Source organism: Trichomycterus rosablanca, chromosome 25 (genome assembly GCF_030014385.1).
Source record: "Trichomycterus rosablanca isolate fTriRos1 chromosome 25, fTriRos1.hap1, whole genome shotgun sequence".
Lineage (NCBI taxonomy): Eukaryota > Metazoa > Chordata > Actinopteri > Siluriformes > Trichomycteridae > Trichomycterus > Trichomycterus rosablanca.
The window spans coordinates 4,442,737-4,464,732 of NC_086012.1; the positions used below are offsets into that span (position 1 = coordinate 4,442,737).

Sequence of the window (21,996 nt, forward strand, 5' to 3'; positions counted from 1 at the left end):
TTGAACCATCGTATTTACCGCTACAAGCGCAACTAACTTAGCTTATCAGTGCTGTTAACAGATGATCATTTATCCAACTAACGATTCCTGGCATCCTTACTGAGTTTGTCTCGGTTTGGTTTCCTCTCTTTTCATGTCTGTTTCTCAAGTTTTCACTGATACGAAAGAATAATTAATTAAGTAATGCACATTGCACGTGTCTTTGATGATACAGCCACAATGGCGCATCGGTGACGTAACAGGCACTAAACACACGTCACCCATGAGCAACTAGTAATGAACTAAACAGACTCAGGATTCACATCATTCATTTCAATGCGTATTATAATATTGCTTATTTATATTTAAATAAAAACAATTAATTGCAGTTCCATATGTGAAAATAATAATTTGTACTTATTAAGTATGATAGTGTTGATAATAAACGGAAATTTGACCAAATGAAGCGTTTTCTGTCAGAATGTTTGTGGTGTTTCTGCGCCATTATGTGGATCTTTGCTGAGGTAACTTGTCCACTTGGTATAATCACAGATTAATACCCAGTTAATGCTAGATTAAGTCGATTTATTACCATGTCTGATCGGTGTGTCTTTTGTAAAAGCTTTAGTGAGTCGATTGATAACTTTGTGTCTAAACCTTTTCCTTTTGGGTGGATGTGTTCTGGGATTTGGGTAAAAGAAATTTTGTTTATTAGGATTTTAAGGTTTTACATTCATGACAGGAACGGTAGTTACTTATTGAACACAGTCTTGGACAATTTAGTGTCTGCAATTCACCTCACTTGCATGTCTTTGGACTGTGGGAGGAAACCGGAGCATCCGGAGGAAACAGACGTGGACACTGGGAGAACATGCAAACTTCACACAGAAAGGACCCGGACACACACTCTCTTTACTTTCTTATGAAACAGGAAAATGTTGTGACTGTAGCGAAGAAAAAGTAAAATTTAAGTATCGATCCGATTCCAATACCAAGGTTGATATCAACATTATCGATATTTGGATCGATCCCACCCATACAGGCTACACAAGCAGTAAACAAGGACAATCCTTTTAACTATTGCTGATGTCCAACATGCTTATTGCTCGATTTTCACTTATATTTAGCCATATAGAGTATGTTTAAAAAACAATGAAAAAATAACATTAACACCAAACAGTAAAAAATGTCTAATTAAATAGATTGTCCCGTCTTACATACTGGACACTTACAGAGTACAGTGGTAAAAGCAGCATGGTGGCAGTTGTGTATTTTTTTTACCTCAGTAAAAACTAATGAAGTAAAATAAACTTCCAAAAACATTTATTTGTTTAAAAAATACTGGCCTGTTTAATTAAAGGCACCACAGTGTGTTATTAAAGCAATAAGCCACGAGAGGCCGTGCGTTACTGCGATTTTATCACGGAATGACGTTTTTGGCACGACGCAAAGCAGAGTGCCTAAAACTTCTTTCCCCGTGATAAAATCATAGCAGTAACGCATGATTTTATCACGTTTTATTCCTTTTATAAAACGGCGGTCAACATAAAATACAATAAATACAACAATGTTTAATTCATAAATGTATTTATTGTGTATAAACTTACAATAAAGCATTCTTCTGCGACGCAAGGTAGTCCGTTAACAGTGTTGCTACATGAGGGCAAACATAACATTCACTTTTTCTTTTCAGTGGCGTATTAATATGGAATGATGTGAGGTGGTCATAGGTGAGCGTTTATCTGGGATTTTACAACGGCTTCGAACGCAGCTCAGCCAATCAGATTTTAAGACCAGAACTATCCGTTTTATAATACTACATTCTCTTGACTTGCACTATTTTATGTTTAGTTTGCTAAGCTTATAGCATTAATGCTAACAGCATCAGTAGTATAGTTTCTGTAATACAGTGTCTTTTTTATAAGTAAATTACCAGCACATCTGAGGAAAATGTTGATATTCCTGACTTATTTGTGTAAATTTCTCAAAGAAATCAAAGCATTTTTTTGTTCATCAACCTTAAATGTTTAATGTTATGTTTAGTTTGCTAAGCTTAGGTAGCATTAATGATAAACTACGTTTAGTTAGCATTAAAGCTAACAGCAACAGTAATGTAGTTTCTGTTTAGTTTATAGTGTCTTTTTAATTAAATTACTAGCACATTTGAGGAAAATGTTGATATTCCTGACTGATTCATGTTCATATCTCAAAGAAATAATGCAATTTTTGTGTTAGTCAAGCTAATTTACTCTCAAATATAGGATAGCATGTGCTGAAGAAATACTCAATGTGAAGCTGAAACTTATCCACAGCAGTGCTGCTGTTTGATATATTTATAATCATTTAAAGTGTGTAATACAAGTTATTCTTCTCATATAACTGTGCTTAAAGATATAAACACGTGTACAAAATGCATAGATACATTTAAACTAAGAATGTTATCAGGTACAAAAGTTAAAATGGCTATTGTTCTATCTAATACATTATTTAAATTCTTAGCCGTCTGATTTAATCGAACACAGAATTCAGCACTTTATCCTGACTGAGATTTTTATGTAAACATTTATTATTTTTATTGAGCTTTCAGTCCTATCATTAACATTTTTTAGGCTGCATGTAAACTAGATACTGTCAGCTGAAAAGCAAAGCAAGACACTTTGACATCTAAAATACTTTTTCTTTCCCAACAGGGTTGGGGTGTCTTTTTTATTTATTTTGTGATCGATTATACTAGTGACATGTGGCAAATAAATTTTGCTTTACCCTACACACAATTACAACTACTATTAGGTATAACAATACTTTTGTTTATGCATTTTCTCCCCTTTTTCTCCCTTTTTAGCACGTCCAATTGCTCGATTGCTTCATGCTTCCTCTCCACCAATGCCGATCCTAGCTCTGATTGAGGAGAACGAAGCTAACCCACACCCCCTCCGACACGTGGGCAGCATGCCGTATGCATCTTATCACCTGCACTTTGACGAGTGCAGTGCAGCTCAGCGTTGTGTATGGAGAGACACACTCTGAGAGCACTCTTTTCTCATCTCTGTGCAGGCGCCATCAATCAGCCAGCAGAGGTCGTAACTGCACCAGTCATGGGAGAGAGACCCCATCCGGCTTAGTCCCGCCCTTATCTAAACAACAGGCCAGTCGTTGTTCATGTGGCTGCTCAGCCTTAGCCGGCAGGCATATATGCGGGTGTTTTTACCGCTGCGCCACCTGAGCGGCCTGTATTGATAGTAGTTAATAGCTACTTCATGCAGCCATGTTGTCTTCTATCGCTCTGCTATATTTTTAATGTTAAAAATAGATAAACAACAGTTTTCATTTAAGTAAAAATAAGACTTGGCACATAAATATTACAACATTTCCTTCTGTCATCATATAAAACTAAGAAATGTAGCTAGTGTATTTTTAATCATTTTAAATACTGCCAACTCAATTTGAGTTATTTTCCTGCGAAGTTTCATCTAAACTATTTAACATTAACCTTTAATTTAAAAAACACTCCGGAATGTTCTTATAGCTGATGCAGGTATTTTGGTTGCTCATGCATGTTTTCATTCATGCAATTCATTGCAGTGAAAAATGTCCATCTCAATACCTGTCTGTCTTAGAGCATTCACTAGATTATTTGTGTTTCAACAAGTCAGTAGTGAGCTTTCATATAAATATAAACACATGGCAGAAAATATTGTCTATAGACATAGTCTTGTAGTTGAACTCGAATCAGAAGAACACAGTGACCTCCTACATGGCTTTACGGTCGTTTCTGTTCATGAATTGAAGCTTGATGACCAGAGCCACCTGGTCTGGTGTGTCAGTGTTTCCGGTGCTTCACTAGCAGTGATTTATTTGCCCAGCTTGAGCCAGTCTCTCCAGGGAGAATGCCTGGGTACATGGTTGATTTCAGGCTTGCAGGATGGTGAAACTGATGTCTTCCGTGATTTGCGGAAAAACTGGACGTGCCCTCCGTTGGACTTCTTCGACTGCATCTGCTGCTCAGTCTGGACTTTCAGCTGCTGGTTGATGATTGTCTGGATGTCATCCTGTTAGGAGTGATACATTTGGTTAATCAACAATGTATTGAATCTTTGTTGTCCAACACATTTACTCACATTTAAATTCTTGTGGAAAGACCTTCCAAACAAGTGGAAACTGCTTATAATTGTAACTCATGGCTGCTTTATGTCTTCTTTTAGCAATTCTGTTTGGTTGATTTATCACTGATTATACCACAGCTTCAAGTAACAGCATGGAAATCGACCCTGACCTGAGTGTTTCCTCTGCTTTTTTAACTCACATTTTAAGATGAAAAGTCCCTTCAAAGTTCAAAGGTTACATCGCATTCATAATACATCACAAAGCATCAAGCAGAAGCGTGAAAACTGACCCTGACCTGTAAGCCTAAGAGAGAGAAAGTTTTATTTACCTGCCAGGCCTCCAGTTCCTGAGAAAGCTCCAGTTTACGCTGGATGGCCTCCAGCAGCTGGTTGTTCAGATACATCATGTCGTTCCTACTCCGAACCAGCTCTGCCTCCATCGCTGTTTTCCTGGACGAAAGGTTGACAAATCCATCTTTATGCAAAAAAGAGTCTATGTGCTGCACAAGTTCATGTTATGTATCACTAGGAGGTTATTGTGTTAACAAATTGACTTTATCACATACTTTGCAATGGCATTGTCTCTGTCTTTTATAGCCCTCTGGACGACCTCTTCATCTGTCCTGCTGTCAGCTTTACGTCTGAGTTCAGCGTTTTCTTTCAGGAGCTTCTCGTTCTGAGATAGATACAGAGGAGGACGGTAAAAATGGTAGTTTGATCAACAAGGGTGAGACATTTTACTAGAAAATTTCTAGTCACAAATATATTTGCTTAAGCTTATAGGTAGCCTTTCACATTTAATGGGCTTACACATTAAACATTCAGACCTCTAGAGAAAAGCCTATTTTGGAATTTTCCTGAATGTAATATAATATTTTTCATTGAGATCAAATCAGCATAACAACCTGGGTGAAAAGTTGAATCTTTAAAAAATCTAATAATCCATGTTATCCAAGCATGAGCTATGTTTACATCAGTGTTTGCTTGGATATCCTTCTTTGTCTTTCTGAGCATTCTGTGCCACCATGAATCCTCAGTAGGGTTTAGGCAAGATGAATGAGGAGAAAAAGTCCATGCAAAGTCAGCACTCGTTAATCTTCTTTGGTCTTCAAGTAGTTGTTGAAAATCTTTAGGGTTTGAGCTTTGGAATGGAACATGTAATAAAACTAGGGAGGTGCATTTCCTGAAGAAAATATGAGTGATATGATTGCAGCTCAGCAGTGGTCAAGTATGTGGGGGGTTAAATACTTTTGGTCATGTAGTTGGTGGTGTCTGAATACTTTTGGTCAGGTAGTTGGTGGGGGTACAAATACTTTTGCTCAGGCAGGTGACTTTGTGTGTTTTCAAGCTATCGTTTGAGCAGAAACCTTCCCATAATAACAACAACATTTTAAATGGGATGCCCAACAAGCTCACCGTCCACAGGATTCCACAGGGCTCAGGTGTCTACAGGATTTTGGTGAATAGCAAAGAGATCGACTGGTCTGGATTTGTTACACGTTGTTTGAGCTGTTTCCATGGACACAGAAGTATTTGACCTGGCATTTCTTTCGTAAGTGGTAAGTGGAGACCAGAGACCAGGTCAGAGGAAGCTAATGTCCCTCTGATAGCTTTAACACATGAGCCATTGTTACCTGATCACGCAGCTCCTGTATCCAGCCCGGCGTCTCACACTGTGCACTCCCTTCTCCCACAATGGCTTTCAGTTCCTGAAGACACAGTGAAACAGATACGGCGCGTCATTATCATTCCACTGATACGAGCAAAGCCCTTTGTTAGGGGCTACAGGGAGGGTCTGATAGCACGACCTATGCAACGGGATCGAATAGCAGTGATGTGAATGGCTTATTTTACTCCACCACCCTTCTTTTACTTGCACTCTTTCTGCTTTACCAAGCACGTCAAGAGGCTCAAAGAGAACTGACGTGTGTCCTCTTTTTAGCATGAGTTGTAACGTATGAACAAAATGAACAACCATTGCAGAAGTGTCAACTGGCAAGACCTGAAGACATTGAAGGGGCGTAGTGGTGCAGATATGTGGATATCCACTAGGTATGATGTGTCTGATGTGTCAGTGAATGCGTAAGTGCCCTGCAATAGATTGGTGCCCCATTGGCAGTATTTTGTACCTGTAGTGATTGACTGTGCGTGATCTCTTCTGCCACCCTCTTCAGCCGCCCCAGCATGCCTAGCAAGCCCTCGTCTAGGTTGTTGGAAGCCGCTATGCCAGGAGACACAGGAAGTAGCATGTCCAGGATGGAGTTCACTGCCTGTGTGACCTGAAAATGAGATCAAGCAGCTCAGTATCTCCAAGTTTACTATGTAGGTTTCAATCTTACACAGATCTCATTAAACCGCTGCACCACTGTTTTATATACATTATAGTGGGTGCAGTCAAATTAGCCTTATTTACTGTATATGGGCACAGAGAAGTCACCAGGTGTAGTCAATCATAATCAACCAATAAAAATCATTAAAGTTTATAAACATTTGAACACTTTTTAAATAAAGCTGGTGTTTATAATTATTCAGTCACAGAAAAAAACAGTAGCAGAACTCCCGAAACTACCTTGACATACACTATATAGCCAAAAGTACATGGACACCCATGCCATTAACTGATTTAAAGAATTTTAGGCACACCTGTTGGTAACAGGTGTATTTAATTACTCACTCACTCACTTTCTTGACTGCTTATCCAATTAGGGTCGCGTAAGGGTGCTGGAGCCTATCCCAGCTTTTCAATGGGCGCAAGGCACACAGTAACACCTTGGACGGGGCGCCAGTTTATCGCAGGGCAGACACACATACACACACACACACACACACACATATACACACTCATTTACCTACAGGGCAATTTAGTGTCTCCAATTAACCTGACTGCATGTTTTTGGACTGTGGGAGGAAACCGGAGCACCCGGAGGAAACCCACACAGACACTGGGAGAACATGCAAACTCCGCACAGAAAGGACCCAGACCGCCCCGCCTGGGGATCGAACCCAGGACCTCCTTGCTGTGAGGCGACGGTGCTACCCACCGAGCCACCGGTGTATTTAATTAATTATATACAATTAATTATATACTGATATGGGTCCAAAGTTGTGTAGGAATGGAATGGTTTGGGGAAGGCCCCTACCATTCCCAGCATGACTAAGCCTCTCTAAAACCGCCACGACCGTTCATAATGTTATGACGAATATTAAGCCTTTTAATTCATGCTATTTGATTGTGTGATTAGCCTGAAGTAGGATTATACTGTATGACATCATTATTGATACCGTGTACGGTAAATAAATAAAACCAAATATTTCCTCAGTCTGTCAAAGTTTCAGGAAATGCTTAGTCTGGTAAACGCTAGCACACAAGACTTATTTCCTGCTTACTCAAAACTTCACACGTCTGAGGTATTTACACACATCAGACTCACATGATCAGGGATTTTTTCTGCGATAACACCAGCGCACTCACAGCTTCAGTATGAAAACCAAAGCCTTTGTCTTCCTTGACGCTAACAATTTACCATGCTAAAAAAAGCTCTCTGTCAGCGAACAAGTTCCAGTCATGCAAACAAACTATGCCGCTAAACAAACAGCACGGCCGGCCAGAGATAATTAAAGAGTTTCTAGTGAAGGTGTTTATTCATCCCTGTAAGACTAATATTAGCACTACAGTTTCCTTTAGATGTTTCATTATGATAGCTAAGCTTGGCATATTTGTCCAATGGTTTTCCATAAAAGAGAGCACAACATGTTCTGCTGTTATCTTTGTTTTGTGTCTACGGTGGCAATTTATTTTTTGTTTGATACCGTGCTGATGAAACGTCCATGTATAGAATACAGGTGGTGTTACAAATCAATAAAAGAAACCTGTCAATAAACTATCAATAATAACGGGATGGAATTTGGTGTAAAACACATTAACCTGGTCAAAATAATCTTTCTACATGGACATTGATTTGAAATAAGCTGTATTTACTCTTCCTCTCTACTGATGCTGATCCCCATCTCTGATTGAGGAGAACGAGACTGACACACGCCCCCTCCGACACGTGTGCAGTGCATCCGACGTCCGACTGCATCTTTTCACCTGCACGAGGTGTGTTCATACGCGGATCAGCTTTGTGCACGGAGAGCCACACCCTGTTCACATTATCCCCCGACTCTGTGCAGGCACCATCAACCAGCCAGAGGTCATAATTGCACCAGTTATGAGGTCCCTATCCGGCTTCCCACTCTGTATGAAAAACAAGCCAATCCCAATCGTTTGTCCAGGGGACAGTGGTAGCTAAGTGGTTAAAGTACTGAACTAGTAATCAGAAGGTTGCTGGTTCAAGCCCTACCACTGCCAAGTTGCCATTGTTGGGTCCCTGTGCTTGGTGCTTAACCCTAAATGCCACGAATGTAAATGTAATCCTTGGTGAGGCTGTATTTGATGGGATTTTCACCTGCTCCTTGTCTTGGCTGCAGTTCATGCTGTCCAGGCTGCGGTCCATCTCGGAAAGTAGGGATGAGTCTGGGCTGCGCTGGAGTGAAACCTCTTCTTGTAGTTCTTCCATTCTGGACTGGAGCTCCTGAGCTTTACCTCTTGCTGCCTCCACCTCCTGTCGGGCCTCCATCAGCTAAAGGACAGAATAAACTGTACATTCATTTTTATGGCAAGTTGGGACATTTAGGTACAAAGCAAAAATTTCCACTGAACAACTTAATTGTAAGCAGTAAATATAAACAAACATGGAATTTACATCATATAATTATGTCATTATATATATAATTATAATTACATATATAATTACAAGTATATTATGTAATTACAAGTATTCAAACCTATTGAAGATTACAAGTATTTCATTACAGGTTGCATTTTTCTTGATACAGCGGCATACTGCGTTAAGTGACAACCATTTTCCGAAGTACCCCCGAGCCCATGTGATTATATTTGTCACAGTGGTATAACGGTTTCTCATACAATACTGTCTGAAGGCTCAAAGGTCATGCATATTTAACAGCACTTTCAGGTCATGCACTACACAAATTGAGAATTCTCCAGATGACATGCATCTTTTTACAATATTATGTACAGTAGATGGTGAAAAACCTAAATGATTTGCATCTTATGGTGGTGCGAGTGCTGCTCTTATAATGATGATGGTAGACGTGGTCCCAGGTCCTGGAGACGCCTGTGCCTGTCTAAGCTGATTTAGAAATGTGATCTGGGGGAATGTAAACTAGCATACTGTGTTAGTTTAGTGTGCAGTGATAGCTCTGTGGGTAAAGTACTGGACTAGTAATTAGAGGGTTTGCCAAACTGTTGGTCCCCTGAGCAAGCCTTTAACCCTCAATAGCCCCAACTGTATTCAGTCATAACTATAAGTCGATAAAAGTGTCTCCTAAATGCCAGAAATGTAAATGTGTGTGTGTGTGTGTGTGTGTACCTGTTGTGTCTGTGTGTGACTTTGCTGCTCCTGGCATGCCAGTCGGGCGTACAGTGAGGACAAACTGTCTTTAAGTTCTGTGTTCTCCCCACAAACCTCTTCCAGGCGCTGTGCCAGAGCCTGCTCCCGCTGGGTTAACCGTGCAACCTGTAACCATCACCCCAAACACACACACACAATTAACAACAATTATATATGTATAAGAACAATTCTCAATAAAATAAGACTTATTTTTAGTTCTTGTGTCCAGTATATAGGAAATGGGTAGTTTATAAGCGTTTATGGCTGTGTCCCAATCCACTTCATACTATATTAAATACACGTCTATTTGGTTTATACCTATTTAACACTAATTGTTACATTTGTTACTATTGTTCTAACATTTGTTGTTTTTATTTATATAAATATGCTGGCGGCTTGGTCACTCAGTGGGTAGCACTGTCGCCTCACAGCAAGAAATTCCTGGGTTCGATCCTTAGGTGGGATGGTATGGGTCCTTTCTGCGGGTTTGCTCTGGGAGCTCCGGTTTCCTCGCACAGTCCAAAGACGTGTTGCCTGGCGTGCCCCTCTTCATGCTAGCACCTTGACCAGACAGCAGAGGTCATTATTACAGTGGCTATAAGGAGAAACCCCATCCGACCTTCCCTTCCTCAGACCAGCCAGACTGGTAACACTGGTGAGATTCTACCCATGAATACACCAGGGTCTTGTGTGTGCCCGTCTCCCAGGTTGTGCATGTAAGGCAGAATAAATTACCTGCTCTTTAAGAGCGCTGAGCAGTTCCTCGTCCTGGGGTCTCGATTTGTCCCGCTCACTAAAGTCCTGCTTCAGGCTCTGAAGCTGAGCCGTGACCGTTCGCTCCACCTCCATGGCCTACAAGTACAAATAAACACGACCACAAATTACATACGTTTGAACCTTTGTGTCATGGATCAAAACGATGTGCTGATTAATAAATTACATACAAATTCAATTGCACTAATTACCATATAGCCAAAAGTATAGTATATTCAGGCTTTTAGAACTAGTGCATCAGAAAACTGTTAAAAGGAAGATGATCACCACTGAGCAGGTTTACAAGATAGCCAGAACAGAAAACCTAGTGATCTCTCTACATAGGCAGCATTTTACACTCTCCTGAGAAGACGGCTGTCCAAATTCTTAGATACCTTAAAATGCTGCCTACTAAGGTGCCTTAATTCGAAGTAATAATCTGACTGAATAATGAGGAGCATCCGATGCTTCCTTAGCGGTGAAGGCAATCCCAGCATTCAGTGCGGCACAACTTCAGGCTTGTCAGTGACACATAGGGAGATGTTAGCTGGCATACTAGTGGGTTGTGCTGCCTCAGCCTATTGGTTTGAATGGCCTGAGGCTAACTGTGTTAGCTTACTAAGTGATAACTGTGGTGGTGTCATTGCCATAATTACTAAGTAGTGTGTCTAAATAATCTACCTTGTGAGTTAGATGTCTTATTAGAATCCTCTCTACTTAGGTAGCTGCCCAGGTGGGCAATAGGCAGCAAGGCAGCTCACTAGGTTAAGTCCGACAAGTTATGTTATACAAGTTGGACATGTGATGAGCCATCTACTGACAACATTGAAGGCAGCTCTAAGGCAGGACTTAAGGAAGGACTCAAAAGATGAGGATGACCAAGAATTAGCTGGACTGACAACATAATGACGTGGGATAGTCTGCTACAGGCAACACGAGACCGAGGACACAGGAGGAAGCTGGCCCACTGAACCTGCTGGTAATGCCATGGTATCAGATATCAAAAGACGTCTTCAGAGGTCTTGTGGAGCAAATGTCTCGGCAGGTCAGAACTGTGGTCATAGTGTTTTTGCTTATCACTGTATGTATGTATACTGTATATCATTTGTTAGCCAGTGACAGTCTTGCTGGTCCCTCTCTTGCTGCTTCTAATAAACACAGAGCACAACTGACTAAAGGGCCCGATTACAATGTACATTTTCTAATTGTTTTCCGCCACAAGGAATGCGCCTCGGTGCCCCAGCAGAGAAAGAGAGTTTTGTGTTCTTGTCAACACCGGGCATCCCGATTCAGTGGTCCGTGTCCCCTCACGTCAGCTCCCATCACACACGCTTGAAGAGGGATCAAAGGCGAGCCCGACAGATTGAGTGTGGCATCTCTGTCTTGGCAGTGACATCATCATGCACCATTAGGCACAGTCGGGGGTACCAATGGACTCAACACTGAAGTAAGCCATTTACAGTTCACTAACAGTGGAACAACAGTGTTTTAAAAATGTTTATCAATACAAAATGACACTTTATGGCCAAGAGTATGTGGCTACCTGACCATAAGGTGGACAGTCCATTCCGAAACCGTGGGCATTAATAAGAAGTGGGTACCTGCTTTGTAGGTTTGTAGCTTTACAAGCTCCTTCATTATTGAAAAGCTTTCTACAATTCTTTTAGGTTAGTGTGTGGGAATTTGTGCTTATATCAACGGTCCAGTTCATTCCAAATGTGTTTAAGAAGGTTAAAACCAGGGCTCTGTGTGGGCCACTGGAGTTCCTTCCCAATAATCCATTTATGCCATTTATTTCTGTACAGAGGGGCACAGTCAAGCCAAACTGGTCCATCATTAGTACCTCACAAGTGCTCATTAGTCCAGATAATCTTTTGGAAAGCCTTTTTAGAAAAAGCTTTCCCATTTAAGTATTTGTTGATGCAGAAAGCAGCAGTCACGCCCTGCCAAAGCAACCCCCGGGGAAGAGGAAAGATAAGACAGGACGAGATGGGCAAATTGGACATGCTTCTGTAATAGTGGATTGTGGGTGTAGTTCCAAATTCTTACAATCTTTTCATTATTAGCACAGAAACCTTTAAATCTTTCTGCCTAGGCCACCTAGTTTGGACACACACACACGCACACAGTTTTTTTCATTTACCAGATGCTTTAATCCAAAGTGACTTACAATTATGACTGAATACAACATTTAAAGGTATTACAGTATATACACAAAATAAAGCTGTGTCACCGTGCACAAAGCAAAGCCCATAAAGAACCAATGGCTTTCACTGACCACCTTTGGGGTGAACTGGAATGAAGATCGCGAGTCAAGCCTTCTTGTCTGAAATGAGTGCACAACCTCACAAATGCTTACTGAGGACGCCTCTCAACTGACATACGCCCCCTCTGGCATGTACAGTCAGTACAGACTGCATTTTTCTCCTGCACGAGTCGAGTTCATATATACCGATCAGCACTGTGCACGGAGAGCCACACCCTGATCGGCATTATTCCTCAGCCCTGTGTCAGCCAGCAGGGGCCGCCGTCGCACCAGTTATGAGGACCCATGATCCGACTTTCTTACCCTCTAACCCTGAACAACAGCCAATCGTTGTTCATGCTGCCGCCCAGCCTAGTCGGAAAGGCAGAGCTGAGATTCGATACGAGGTATTCGAAACCCCAACTCTGGTGCGCTCTTTTGGATGCTCTTTTGACCAAATGGGCACAAATTCCCACCAACAGGCTTCAAAAGCCACCTAAATAGTGGAGGCTTTGATATCTGCAGCTCCTTATTATTGCCTGCTGTTTTTTCCCATAGAAAGGAAACAACAGTGTAGAAACAGCCCAACAGCGTGACTGAGAGCTTCACGTAAAAACGAATATACACTACGAGCCAAAAAAACAACCCTAACAGACATATGAGGGCTGCACAAGATGGTACGAACAGACCCTAAATTCCTGGCATGCCTAGATTTTGGTTTCCAGTAACACTTTCTGTAGAACCTAACTGGTTTCTCCCACACCTTCTGGCTCTGCCTAACTATCCTCCTTCACATTTCTCGCCCAGATAAGCAGTCGCCAGGCTAATGTAGATCTGACCGTCTAGCTACACATTATAGAGGTTGCAAACTTACCATGGTCATGGATGATCCAGCATTCAATGACATGCCATCAAACTCTGTAATATCCAAGCCATGATTCAGACTGGTCTCTAACTCCAAAGCAGCGAATCATTCATAATGAAAGCTGCCTGCAAGCGAGTTATTTCCTTCTCTTCACGTCTGGAGATGGGCTGATAGTTCCTTGAGAACACGTGATTTTTCTTCATGAACTCTGATTTCTCAGAAGAGCTTGTTACGGTGCAGCCCGAGTTAGATATTACACCACAAAAAAGGTATGACAATGCCTCCACAAGGCTGCTGCCGGGGTGAGAAAATGAAGCCTTGGCGTTCGTCTCATTTACTATTTGATTACTCATAGTAAAACTGATATGACGTTCTCATTAGTTGGAACGAGGAGTTTCGGGACATCAGCAATGTGTCCAGAGTGAATGTGCAAGATCTGACCTTGAGACACATGCTGGAGAGATTAGATTAGAAGCAGAAAGTCAAGAGAACAAAATATGTTTGTTCTTTTTACATGAACAGCCAGTTTAAATATGCTTTGAATGACAGTTATTTGGACTAGTGGTTAAGGTACTAGTTCAGTAATCAGAAGGTTGCTGGACCAATCCCCACAACTGCCAGGTTACCACTGTTGGGGCCCTGAGCAAGGCCTGAGCAAGGCTTAGATTGTATACTGTCCCAACTGTAAGTTGCTTTGGATACATGCTGTAAGTGTAATTCACTGCTCATGGCCTGGCTAATACCATCCCAGTGGTGAAATATGGTGGTGGTAGCATCATGCTATGGAGGTGCTTCTCAATGGTGAGGACTGGGAGACTAGTAAGAACTTAAGGACAGTCAAATACATAAACCTTGTAAATTCCACACATTCAGACTGGGCCAAATGTTAACAATGACCCAAAGCATACAACTAAAACAACACTAAAGTAACTTGAGCTTTGAGCTACCTCATCAAAGCCCAGACTTAAAACCCATCAAACATCTGTCGTGATATCTGGCTATGACACTTCACAGATGCTCATCGTTCAGTCTGATAGAGGCTGAGAAGATGTGACTTGAACAATGGGATAAACCGCCCAAATCCAGGTGTGCCAAGCTGGGAGCCTCATCAAGGAAGACTGTTAGCTGTAGTTTTGCCACAGGGCTTCTACAGATTACTAAACAAATCTAAAATACAATGGATTTTAGGGTTTTGCAGATGAATGCAGGTAAATAAGGACAAGGTAGATCTGTGGTTAAGGTACTGGATGAGTAATCAGAACGTTGCTGATTCAAGCCCCACCACTGCCATGTTGCCACTGTTGGACCCCTGAGCAATGCCCTAATCCCTCAATGCCTCAAACTGTATTCAGTCACAATTGTATGTAATTACAAGGGGTCTGAATTTTCCATTTTTCACCTATGCACTCTGCACAGGCGCCTCTCTACCTACTAATCAGGGTCCTTACACAGCGTTTGAAGACCCCACCCACATAGTCCGGTCATCCCACCCTAGCAGAACGATGTCTGCTGCAGGCACTGCAAATTATACCCGCTAGATGGCGCCCAGTCAACCGGTAGCAAGGCCAAGTTTTGAACCGAGGAGTTCAGAATCTCGGCGCTGGTGCGCTAGCGGAATATCCCGCTGCACCACCTGGGCGCCCTGAATATTTTTTCATCCAAAATCTAAATTGTTTAAATATAGTATGTAGAATATTGTTGCTGCAGTCAGTGTTCCTGGGTTGTTTTGCTGTCGTTCAAGCAGAAGCAGACGTTCACATGCTTCACTAATGATCTCCAGCTCAGGAAGGAAGTAGGAAACAGAAGAGCAGTGCAGCTAAACAGTAAAGTGATCCACGCTAACATTAAACCAAACAGCACATCAAACATCCTGTGGTCCAAACCTGATCTAAACAATAACGAAGCCCTGATTTGGACTTACATGGAATATCAACATTTAATATCAGCTCTCTAATTTCTCTAACTATGGTTCGGTACAAAACAGCACAGCTAGTCTGACTGTAACTCAAGGCCACCGCTCCTTATCAATGATCTACTATTATGTCAGTGCAGTAGCAGCTGGGAGTGACGCTGCTGGTTTGTAGGACAGAGAAATAAAACCTGTATGTTCTTCCAGAGAAAAATCTGAACAACCTCTCAGGGGCATTTTGTTTTTTGCTATGTTTAGGACTGTAATCATGTGACCAATGTGGCAGCTGGTTTTGAGTCATTACAAGACGTATCATGTACATGTCTGGGCTGATATTGCAAATATGAAGCTGAGGTCATCAAAAACAGCAGATCAAACCAGGCCTTGTACGAACATTCTCATTTTCTTCACAAATATCAATATTAGAAAATAATAAGTACTTTCAGTGATAGATTATGTAGCTATATATAATATATGTATTTTTTGGCACAGTGGATCTGGTCTGCAGACCAGACCTGGCACTTCTTGGCTTGGGACCAGCACTGAGAGCACACTGACAAGTGCACTTCACCAAAAACAGCTGTTTCGGCCACCGAAATTTACATTTTAGGCATTTAGCGGACACTTTTACCCAAAGCGACAAACAGTTCTGTGTCAGCATACAGACAAAGCAATTGAGGGTTAAAGGCCTTGCTCAAGGGCCCAACAGTGGCAACCTGGCAGTGGTGGGGCTTGAACCAGCGACCTTTGGATTACTAGTCCAGTACCTTAACCACTAGGCTACAACTGCCCAGCCCTAGGCCACCAACACCCCAGACCCAATCATGTCTGTTCAGACGCCCAACCAGCCGACAGCACTACTGAGATTCGACGTCAGATCCCCAGATCTCAGCAGTAGTATTTTAGTAGAGTTAGAATTCTAGCACTTTGCCATCCAAGAGCCTTGTGTATGGAGATGCTGCCGTCCATTGGCACATGGACAGGGTATGCACAGTGATAGTGAGACACTTAGGCTGACCATTGCTTTTTCTATACTGTGAATGTGCCACTCAGGCATCGATATTTAGTACGGCCAGATGTTTATGGACACATGACTATAATACAGAAGGATAGTATGAGCCATAGAACATGACAAAGTGTGGGTGTCATGCATGTGTCAGTGTGTCATGCATCATGCACTAAACACTAATGAATCTGGATTAAAATAAATAAAAGGGGTTTATAGGGTCAAAATTATGCAACTAAGCAAAACAAGCAAACGAGAGATCTGATAATACAGAAGCAGGAAAGCACTTACCACCTGGAGCTGTTCCCGAAGCTGCTGAATGATCTGGTTGTGCTGCTGTTCGCTCCGGCTTTTCTCTCTCTCCGTCTCGGTCAGGATCTGCGTCAGTCGCTCAACATGGGCATTTAACGCCCGGACGTCCCGCTCCAGCTCGCTTGCCTGGCTCTCCCACTGAGCCTGGCATACCTGCAGCTTTAGTCGCAAATCGTGTCTGCTCTGCTCCAGCTCCTGTAGAGAGAGAGCCTGGGTGAACTACACAGCCAACCGTGCCATTCTATGAAGTCTTCTACTATAAAACCATAGGCATTAATATGATGCCCCCAAAGTCCCTGTTTTGTAAGAAAGGCATTCTACAAGATTTGGAAAATTAGAGGAAATTTTATATTCCTGGACGAGACTGGAATACCGTAGACAGGGTGCCAATCTATCGCAGGACTTTGGCCATCACATATAGCCAATCATGCTGATAGAACCACTAAGATTTGAACCCAGATCTCAGCTGTGGTAGGCCAGCACTTCTGACTATGTCAAATAAACAATTGTCTCATTGGTGAAGCTTTAAAAGGTTTAGCATCAAACTCTGTCAATGTTTAATTAGACTGAATTTTAAGCGCAGCGGCGAGCAGTAAAAACAGTGAAGCAAAGCAGTGAATCTGTACTCTCAATGTAAGCAGCACTCCTCATCTTAAAGAGAGCACAAAGTGAATTTGAAACTAATCATGCAAATCATGTTCATTAAAACAGAACCGGAATAAAAAACAAGGCAACAACATATGCACACAGTATACATTTTCAAGGGGACAAACAGTTGGGCCCTGATTCAAAACAGGTTAAGAGTCATGTATGTATGGTATGCTTGTGATTTAGGAGAAAAAATTGTGGCAACCAACTGCATTCTTTCCTACACTTAGCTGGTATTAACCTTAGCTAAACTGAGTCATTAGAACACTGGTCTTTAAATATCTGCTTAAATGCATCTACAAGTGTTTCCTTTCAAAACAACGTAATTAAAAGTCATTATATGCACTTTATATAACTCCTGCTTGGGGGGGAAAGAGTGACTTTTTAATTTATAAAACTCTGAAAAGGTCATAGAAAAATGGTCCAGTGAACTATAACGTTGACGTTCCAATTTAATTTGCTACATTTTTTATGTTAATAAAAATATAATAATAATAACGTCACCCTTGTCTGTTAATTAAGTTTGATGGCTCAATCCTACAGTAATGCTGATTGCATACTTGCTGCAGCTGCATCTTGTTACTTGACCACAAAGAAAGTGCTGCTTCCAGCATCAACTGCAAAAGAGTGTGTTTGCTGCGTTTTGCACAACTGCTGCACTATTAGGCCAACAGTATGTGGACTCCCGACCACCAACTTGACGGACATGCCATTCCAAAATCAATGGCCAATTTGCTGCAATTAATGTCCCCCTCCAGTGACAAAGGTTTTTCCATTACAAAGTCTTGGAGTTTGTTGTGGGAATTTATTAAAAAGAGAACTTAGGAGCTCATCAACGTATCAGGTCAGGGTTTTCAATTGGAGTCTAGATAGCAGACAGGCCACCTTGTTGTAATACTGGCAGAAGGTAGTTTGGCATTTACTTGCTGAAAGTAGCCGGAACGTCTCTAAAAAGATGTTGTCTAGATGTGACCCTTAACACACATGTTGTCGGTGGTGCCAATGGTAGGATATGCAAGCTGGTATAGTCATTCTCACCCTGGTTTTTAAACTGTGTTGGTAACAGTTCATCTTATCTTGATTTATCTGTCTCAGCATTTATTTTATTAGGTTTTATTTGCCTTGCCCTTTAAGCATAGAGATTTCTCTGGATTTTATACATCTTTCATAAATGTTATGGACTGTAGATGGTGAAATCACTTAACTCATTAAAACTGTGCTAGGATAAACACTGTTCTTCAGTTAAATGTGCTTTTTTTGTTCTCTCACCTTGATTTTATCGCTGTACTGTTGGTGTAAACTAAAGGTGTCAGTGGTGGGATATGCAAGTTGGTATGGTCATTCTCACCCTTTCTAAACTGTGTGTTGGCAACAGTTCATCTTATCTTGATTTAGCTGTCACAGCCTTTTTTTTTTGCCTTGCCCTTTAAGCATGGAGATTTCTCTGGATATTATAAATCTTTTATAAATGTTATGGACAGTAGATGGTGAAATCACTTAACTCATCAAAACTGTGCTAGGACCACGATTTTATCGCTGTACTGTTGGCGTACACTAACGGTGTCAGTGGTGCCAGTGGTGGGATATGCAAGTTGCTATGGTCATATCATGACATGCTGGTTTTTACACGTTGTTAACATCTTACGTTGATATGTGGCTTCCGCTTTGAATAGTGGAGATCATTTTTTTAAGTTAACCTTTTACATTTTTTATTAGTTTTTTTGCCTTGCCCTTTAGGCATAGAGATTTCTCTGGATTTTCTGAATCTTTTATAAATGTTATGGACTGTAGATGGTGAAATCACTTCATTCATCAAAACTGTGCTAGGCCTATGCAGAACTTCAATCCACCCAACTAAGCCTTGTTTATTTGTTTATTAAGATTTTAACGTCATGTTTTTACACTTTGGTTACATTCATGACAGAAACGGTAGTTACTCATTACACAAGATTCATCAGTTCACACAAGGTTATATCGAACACAGTCATGGACAATTTAGTGTCTCCAATTCACCTCACTTGCATGTCTTTGGACTGTGGGAGGAAACCGGAGCACCCGGAGGAAACCCACGCGAACACGGGGAGAACATGCAAACTCCACACAGAAAGCTCATGGCTTATTTTGTCCCTGACCCACTTTTTTGTTAAATGCTAAGTAAAATGATACGGTTAAACATTATTATTTCAATTAAATTACTTTAAAAAGACCAAGACTTAAAGCCATGTCTATGCTTTTTGGTGTTACTTGCAAGTTATCTACTGTCCCAACATTTTTTGAATTAAGATTATACCATAATTTTAATATTCTTTACCATATACAAATAAAGCAAGCACACATTTATAATGTAAGGGTAAAAAACAACATTACTAAAACTTCACCATGGAGTAAACAGTCGCGGTTAACCATGACAAGAGGAAACTGTGACAGGTGTCTCGAACCCGCAGCACCTCTCCATGACACAAACCGAACAACAACACACTTTATTCTCTATTAATGTGTTTTTTTGTTCTAATACCTCGATTTTATCACTGTACTGTTGGTGTAATGTGTTCTTCTCCTCCTTCAGCTGCCGGTTCTCCATCAAAAGCGCGTTCCCGAGCTGCGCCGCGAGTGCCAGTTCGGCTCCGTCTCCATACTGATAAAAATCCTCCTCCAGCTCCATCCTGTGAGCTCTAAAACAAAACTCCTCCACCTGACTCATTATCCCCGAATAAAGCTTCCAGATCACTGAGTTAACATAGACTGGGTTACAAGTTCCCCCGAGAACTGTCACATACGTGTGGAAGCCTGAGAGTGAATAAACTGAACTGAACTGAACTGAAGCGGGTTGGAGGATGGAAGGAAACTTCACCTCCAGCCACAGTGAGGGAAAAAAACTGGGCAGGACCTGAGTGTCACTCACAGGTGGCTGTGTGTACTGTTCTCCTCTGAACCAACATAATAACACCATCAGTAGGAGTTCAGATACAATAAATGGTCAAAAGTATGTGGACACCTTCTTTACTGTTACATCAACACGCCCCACACGTCTTGGGACATCCCATACAAACCCCAAATGGGGCTTACATGTGTTGGTCCACACTGGCCCTGTACAAACATTAGACATTGCTTCCAAATGTGGGTTGTCTTTTTGATCAGTGAGTAGGTACAGACATCTACACCTCCTTGTGTCCATTTTATCAGCTCCACTTACCATATAGGAGCACTTGTAGTTCTACAATTACTGACTGTAGTCCATCTATTTCTCTACATACTTTTTTAGCCTGCTTTCACCCTGTTCTTCAATGGTCAGGACCCCCACTGGACCGCCACAGAGCAGGTATTATTTAGGTGGTGGATCATTCTCAGCACTGCAGTGACACTGACATGGTGCTGGTATGAGTGGATCAGACACAGCAGCGCTGCTGGAGTTTTTAAATACCGTGTCCACTCTATTGGACACACCAACACCTAGTTGGTCCACCTCGTAGATGTAAAGTCAGAGACGATCGCTCATCGCTTCTAGACTTTCATCAGTGGTCACAGGACGCTGCCTACGGGGCGCTGTTGGCTGGATATATTTTTGGTTGGTGGACTATTCTCAGTCCAGCAGTGACAGTGAGGTGTTTAAAAACTCCAGCAGCACTGCTGTGTCTGATCCACTTATACCAGCACAACACACACTAACACACCACCACCATGTCGGTGTCACTGCAGTGCTGAGTATGACCCACCACCCAAATAATACCTGCTCTGTAGTGGTCCTGTGGGGGTCCTGACCATTGAAGAACAGCAAGAAAGGGGGCTAACAAAGCATGCAGAGAAACATATGGACTACAGTCAGTAATTGTAGAACTACAAAGTGCTTCTATATGGTAAGTGGAGCTGATAAAATAGACAGTGAGTGTAAAAACAAGGAGGTGGTTTTAATGTTATGGCTGATCGGTGTATAAAAGGCCCAAACGGGCTGGTCGCATTATGCATGGGTATCTTGAGGGTTGTCACCTGGCAACCCAGAATCAAACAGGGCAGAGCAAGGGCTGTTGAAGACAGGCCAACACTGAGGGGTCTGACTATTTTTAGTAAGCAAATTCCCATGAGGCTTCATTGCAAAACCCTTTACTAAAGAAATAACATATTTGGGGAAAAAAGACACCTGACCATGAACTTGTTGGACATCCCAATCCAAAACTATGGCCATTATTATGGAGTTGTCCCACCTTTGAAGCTATAACAGCCTCCATTTCTGGGAAGGCTTGGTGCCCATTCAAACAGTTTGTTCCAATTCATCCCAAAGGTGTTCACTAGAGTAGGGGGTCAGGGTTTATGGACCTTGCTTTGTGCACTGGGTAGAGTCATGCTGGAACAAGAAAGGGCCAAGAAAGAGGCTCAAGATTCAAAGTGGGGACCCAAGCCCCCCAGTAGTTTCTCAGTCCAATAAACCTACATTAGGTCCTGATTTCATGTAACATGGGTGATGGAGGGTTAAATCTATCTGCGTTTGCTTTCTAGGTCTGGAGTCGACGCATAAAAAGCTGTTCAGGTGGAGATTAGTCGGGGTGTAAATGAAAGAGGCCAGCATCATGACGCACGACCCTCCCATTGTGTTGTGGAGACCCAACGCGTGTACATATGGCAGGGGGGTGAGAACGAAAGCTTGGACATCAAAAGCTGTCCACACAACCGCCACACTCCCTTTGTTATGACACAGTTTATGGGCTGCTAATGAAAGGAGGTATCA

General features: G+C 41.8%; 1 protein-coding gene and 1 non-coding gene across 2 annotated transcripts; both read right to left on the reverse strand.

Annotated features, from left to right (window-relative positions):
• Nucleotides 1-1,549: 1,549 nt before the first annotated feature.
• On the reverse strand, nucleotides 1,550-20,051 carry si:ch211-235m3.5 (BICD family-like cargo adapter 1). The gene is made up of 10 exons (XM_062987562.1): nucleotides 19,792-20,051; nucleotides 16,608-16,823; nucleotides 10,274-10,390; nucleotides 9,518-9,664; nucleotides 8,531-8,704; nucleotides 6,212-6,361; nucleotides 5,717-5,791; nucleotides 4,649-4,758; nucleotides 4,412-4,532; nucleotides 1,550-4,028 (listed from the first exon to the last, which is right to left on the reverse strand). Exons 1-10 carry the CDS (start codon nucleotides 19,975-19,977, stop codon nucleotides 3,831-3,833), a joined length of 1,494 nt encoding a protein of 497 aa, XP_062843632.1. The 5' UTR covers nucleotides 19,978-20,051; the 3' UTR covers nucleotides 1,550-3,830.
• Nucleotides 16,028-16,101, reverse strand: trnat-agu (transfer RNA threonine (anticodon AGU)). The gene has a single exon. It is a non-coding gene; the product is annotated as a tRNA-Thr (tRNA).
• Nucleotides 20,052-21,996: the final 1,945 nt, after the last annotated feature.

Bases quoted from the DNA above. Each gene is read 5' to 3' on its own strand.
- si:ch211-235m3.5 (XM_062987562.1), bottom strand. From the start codon at position 19,977: ATGAGTCAGGTGGAGGAGTTTTGTTTTAGAGCTCACAGGATGGAGCTG. The intron at 6,362-8,530 runs GTGAAAATCCCA...TCTCATTTTCAG, and splicing joins GCAGCCAAGACAAGGAGCAG to GTCACACAGGCAGTGAACTC. The intron at 4,533-4,648 runs GTATGTGATAAA...CCTTTCGTCCAG, and splicing joins AGAGACAATGCCATTGCAAA to GAAAACAGCGATGGAGGCAG.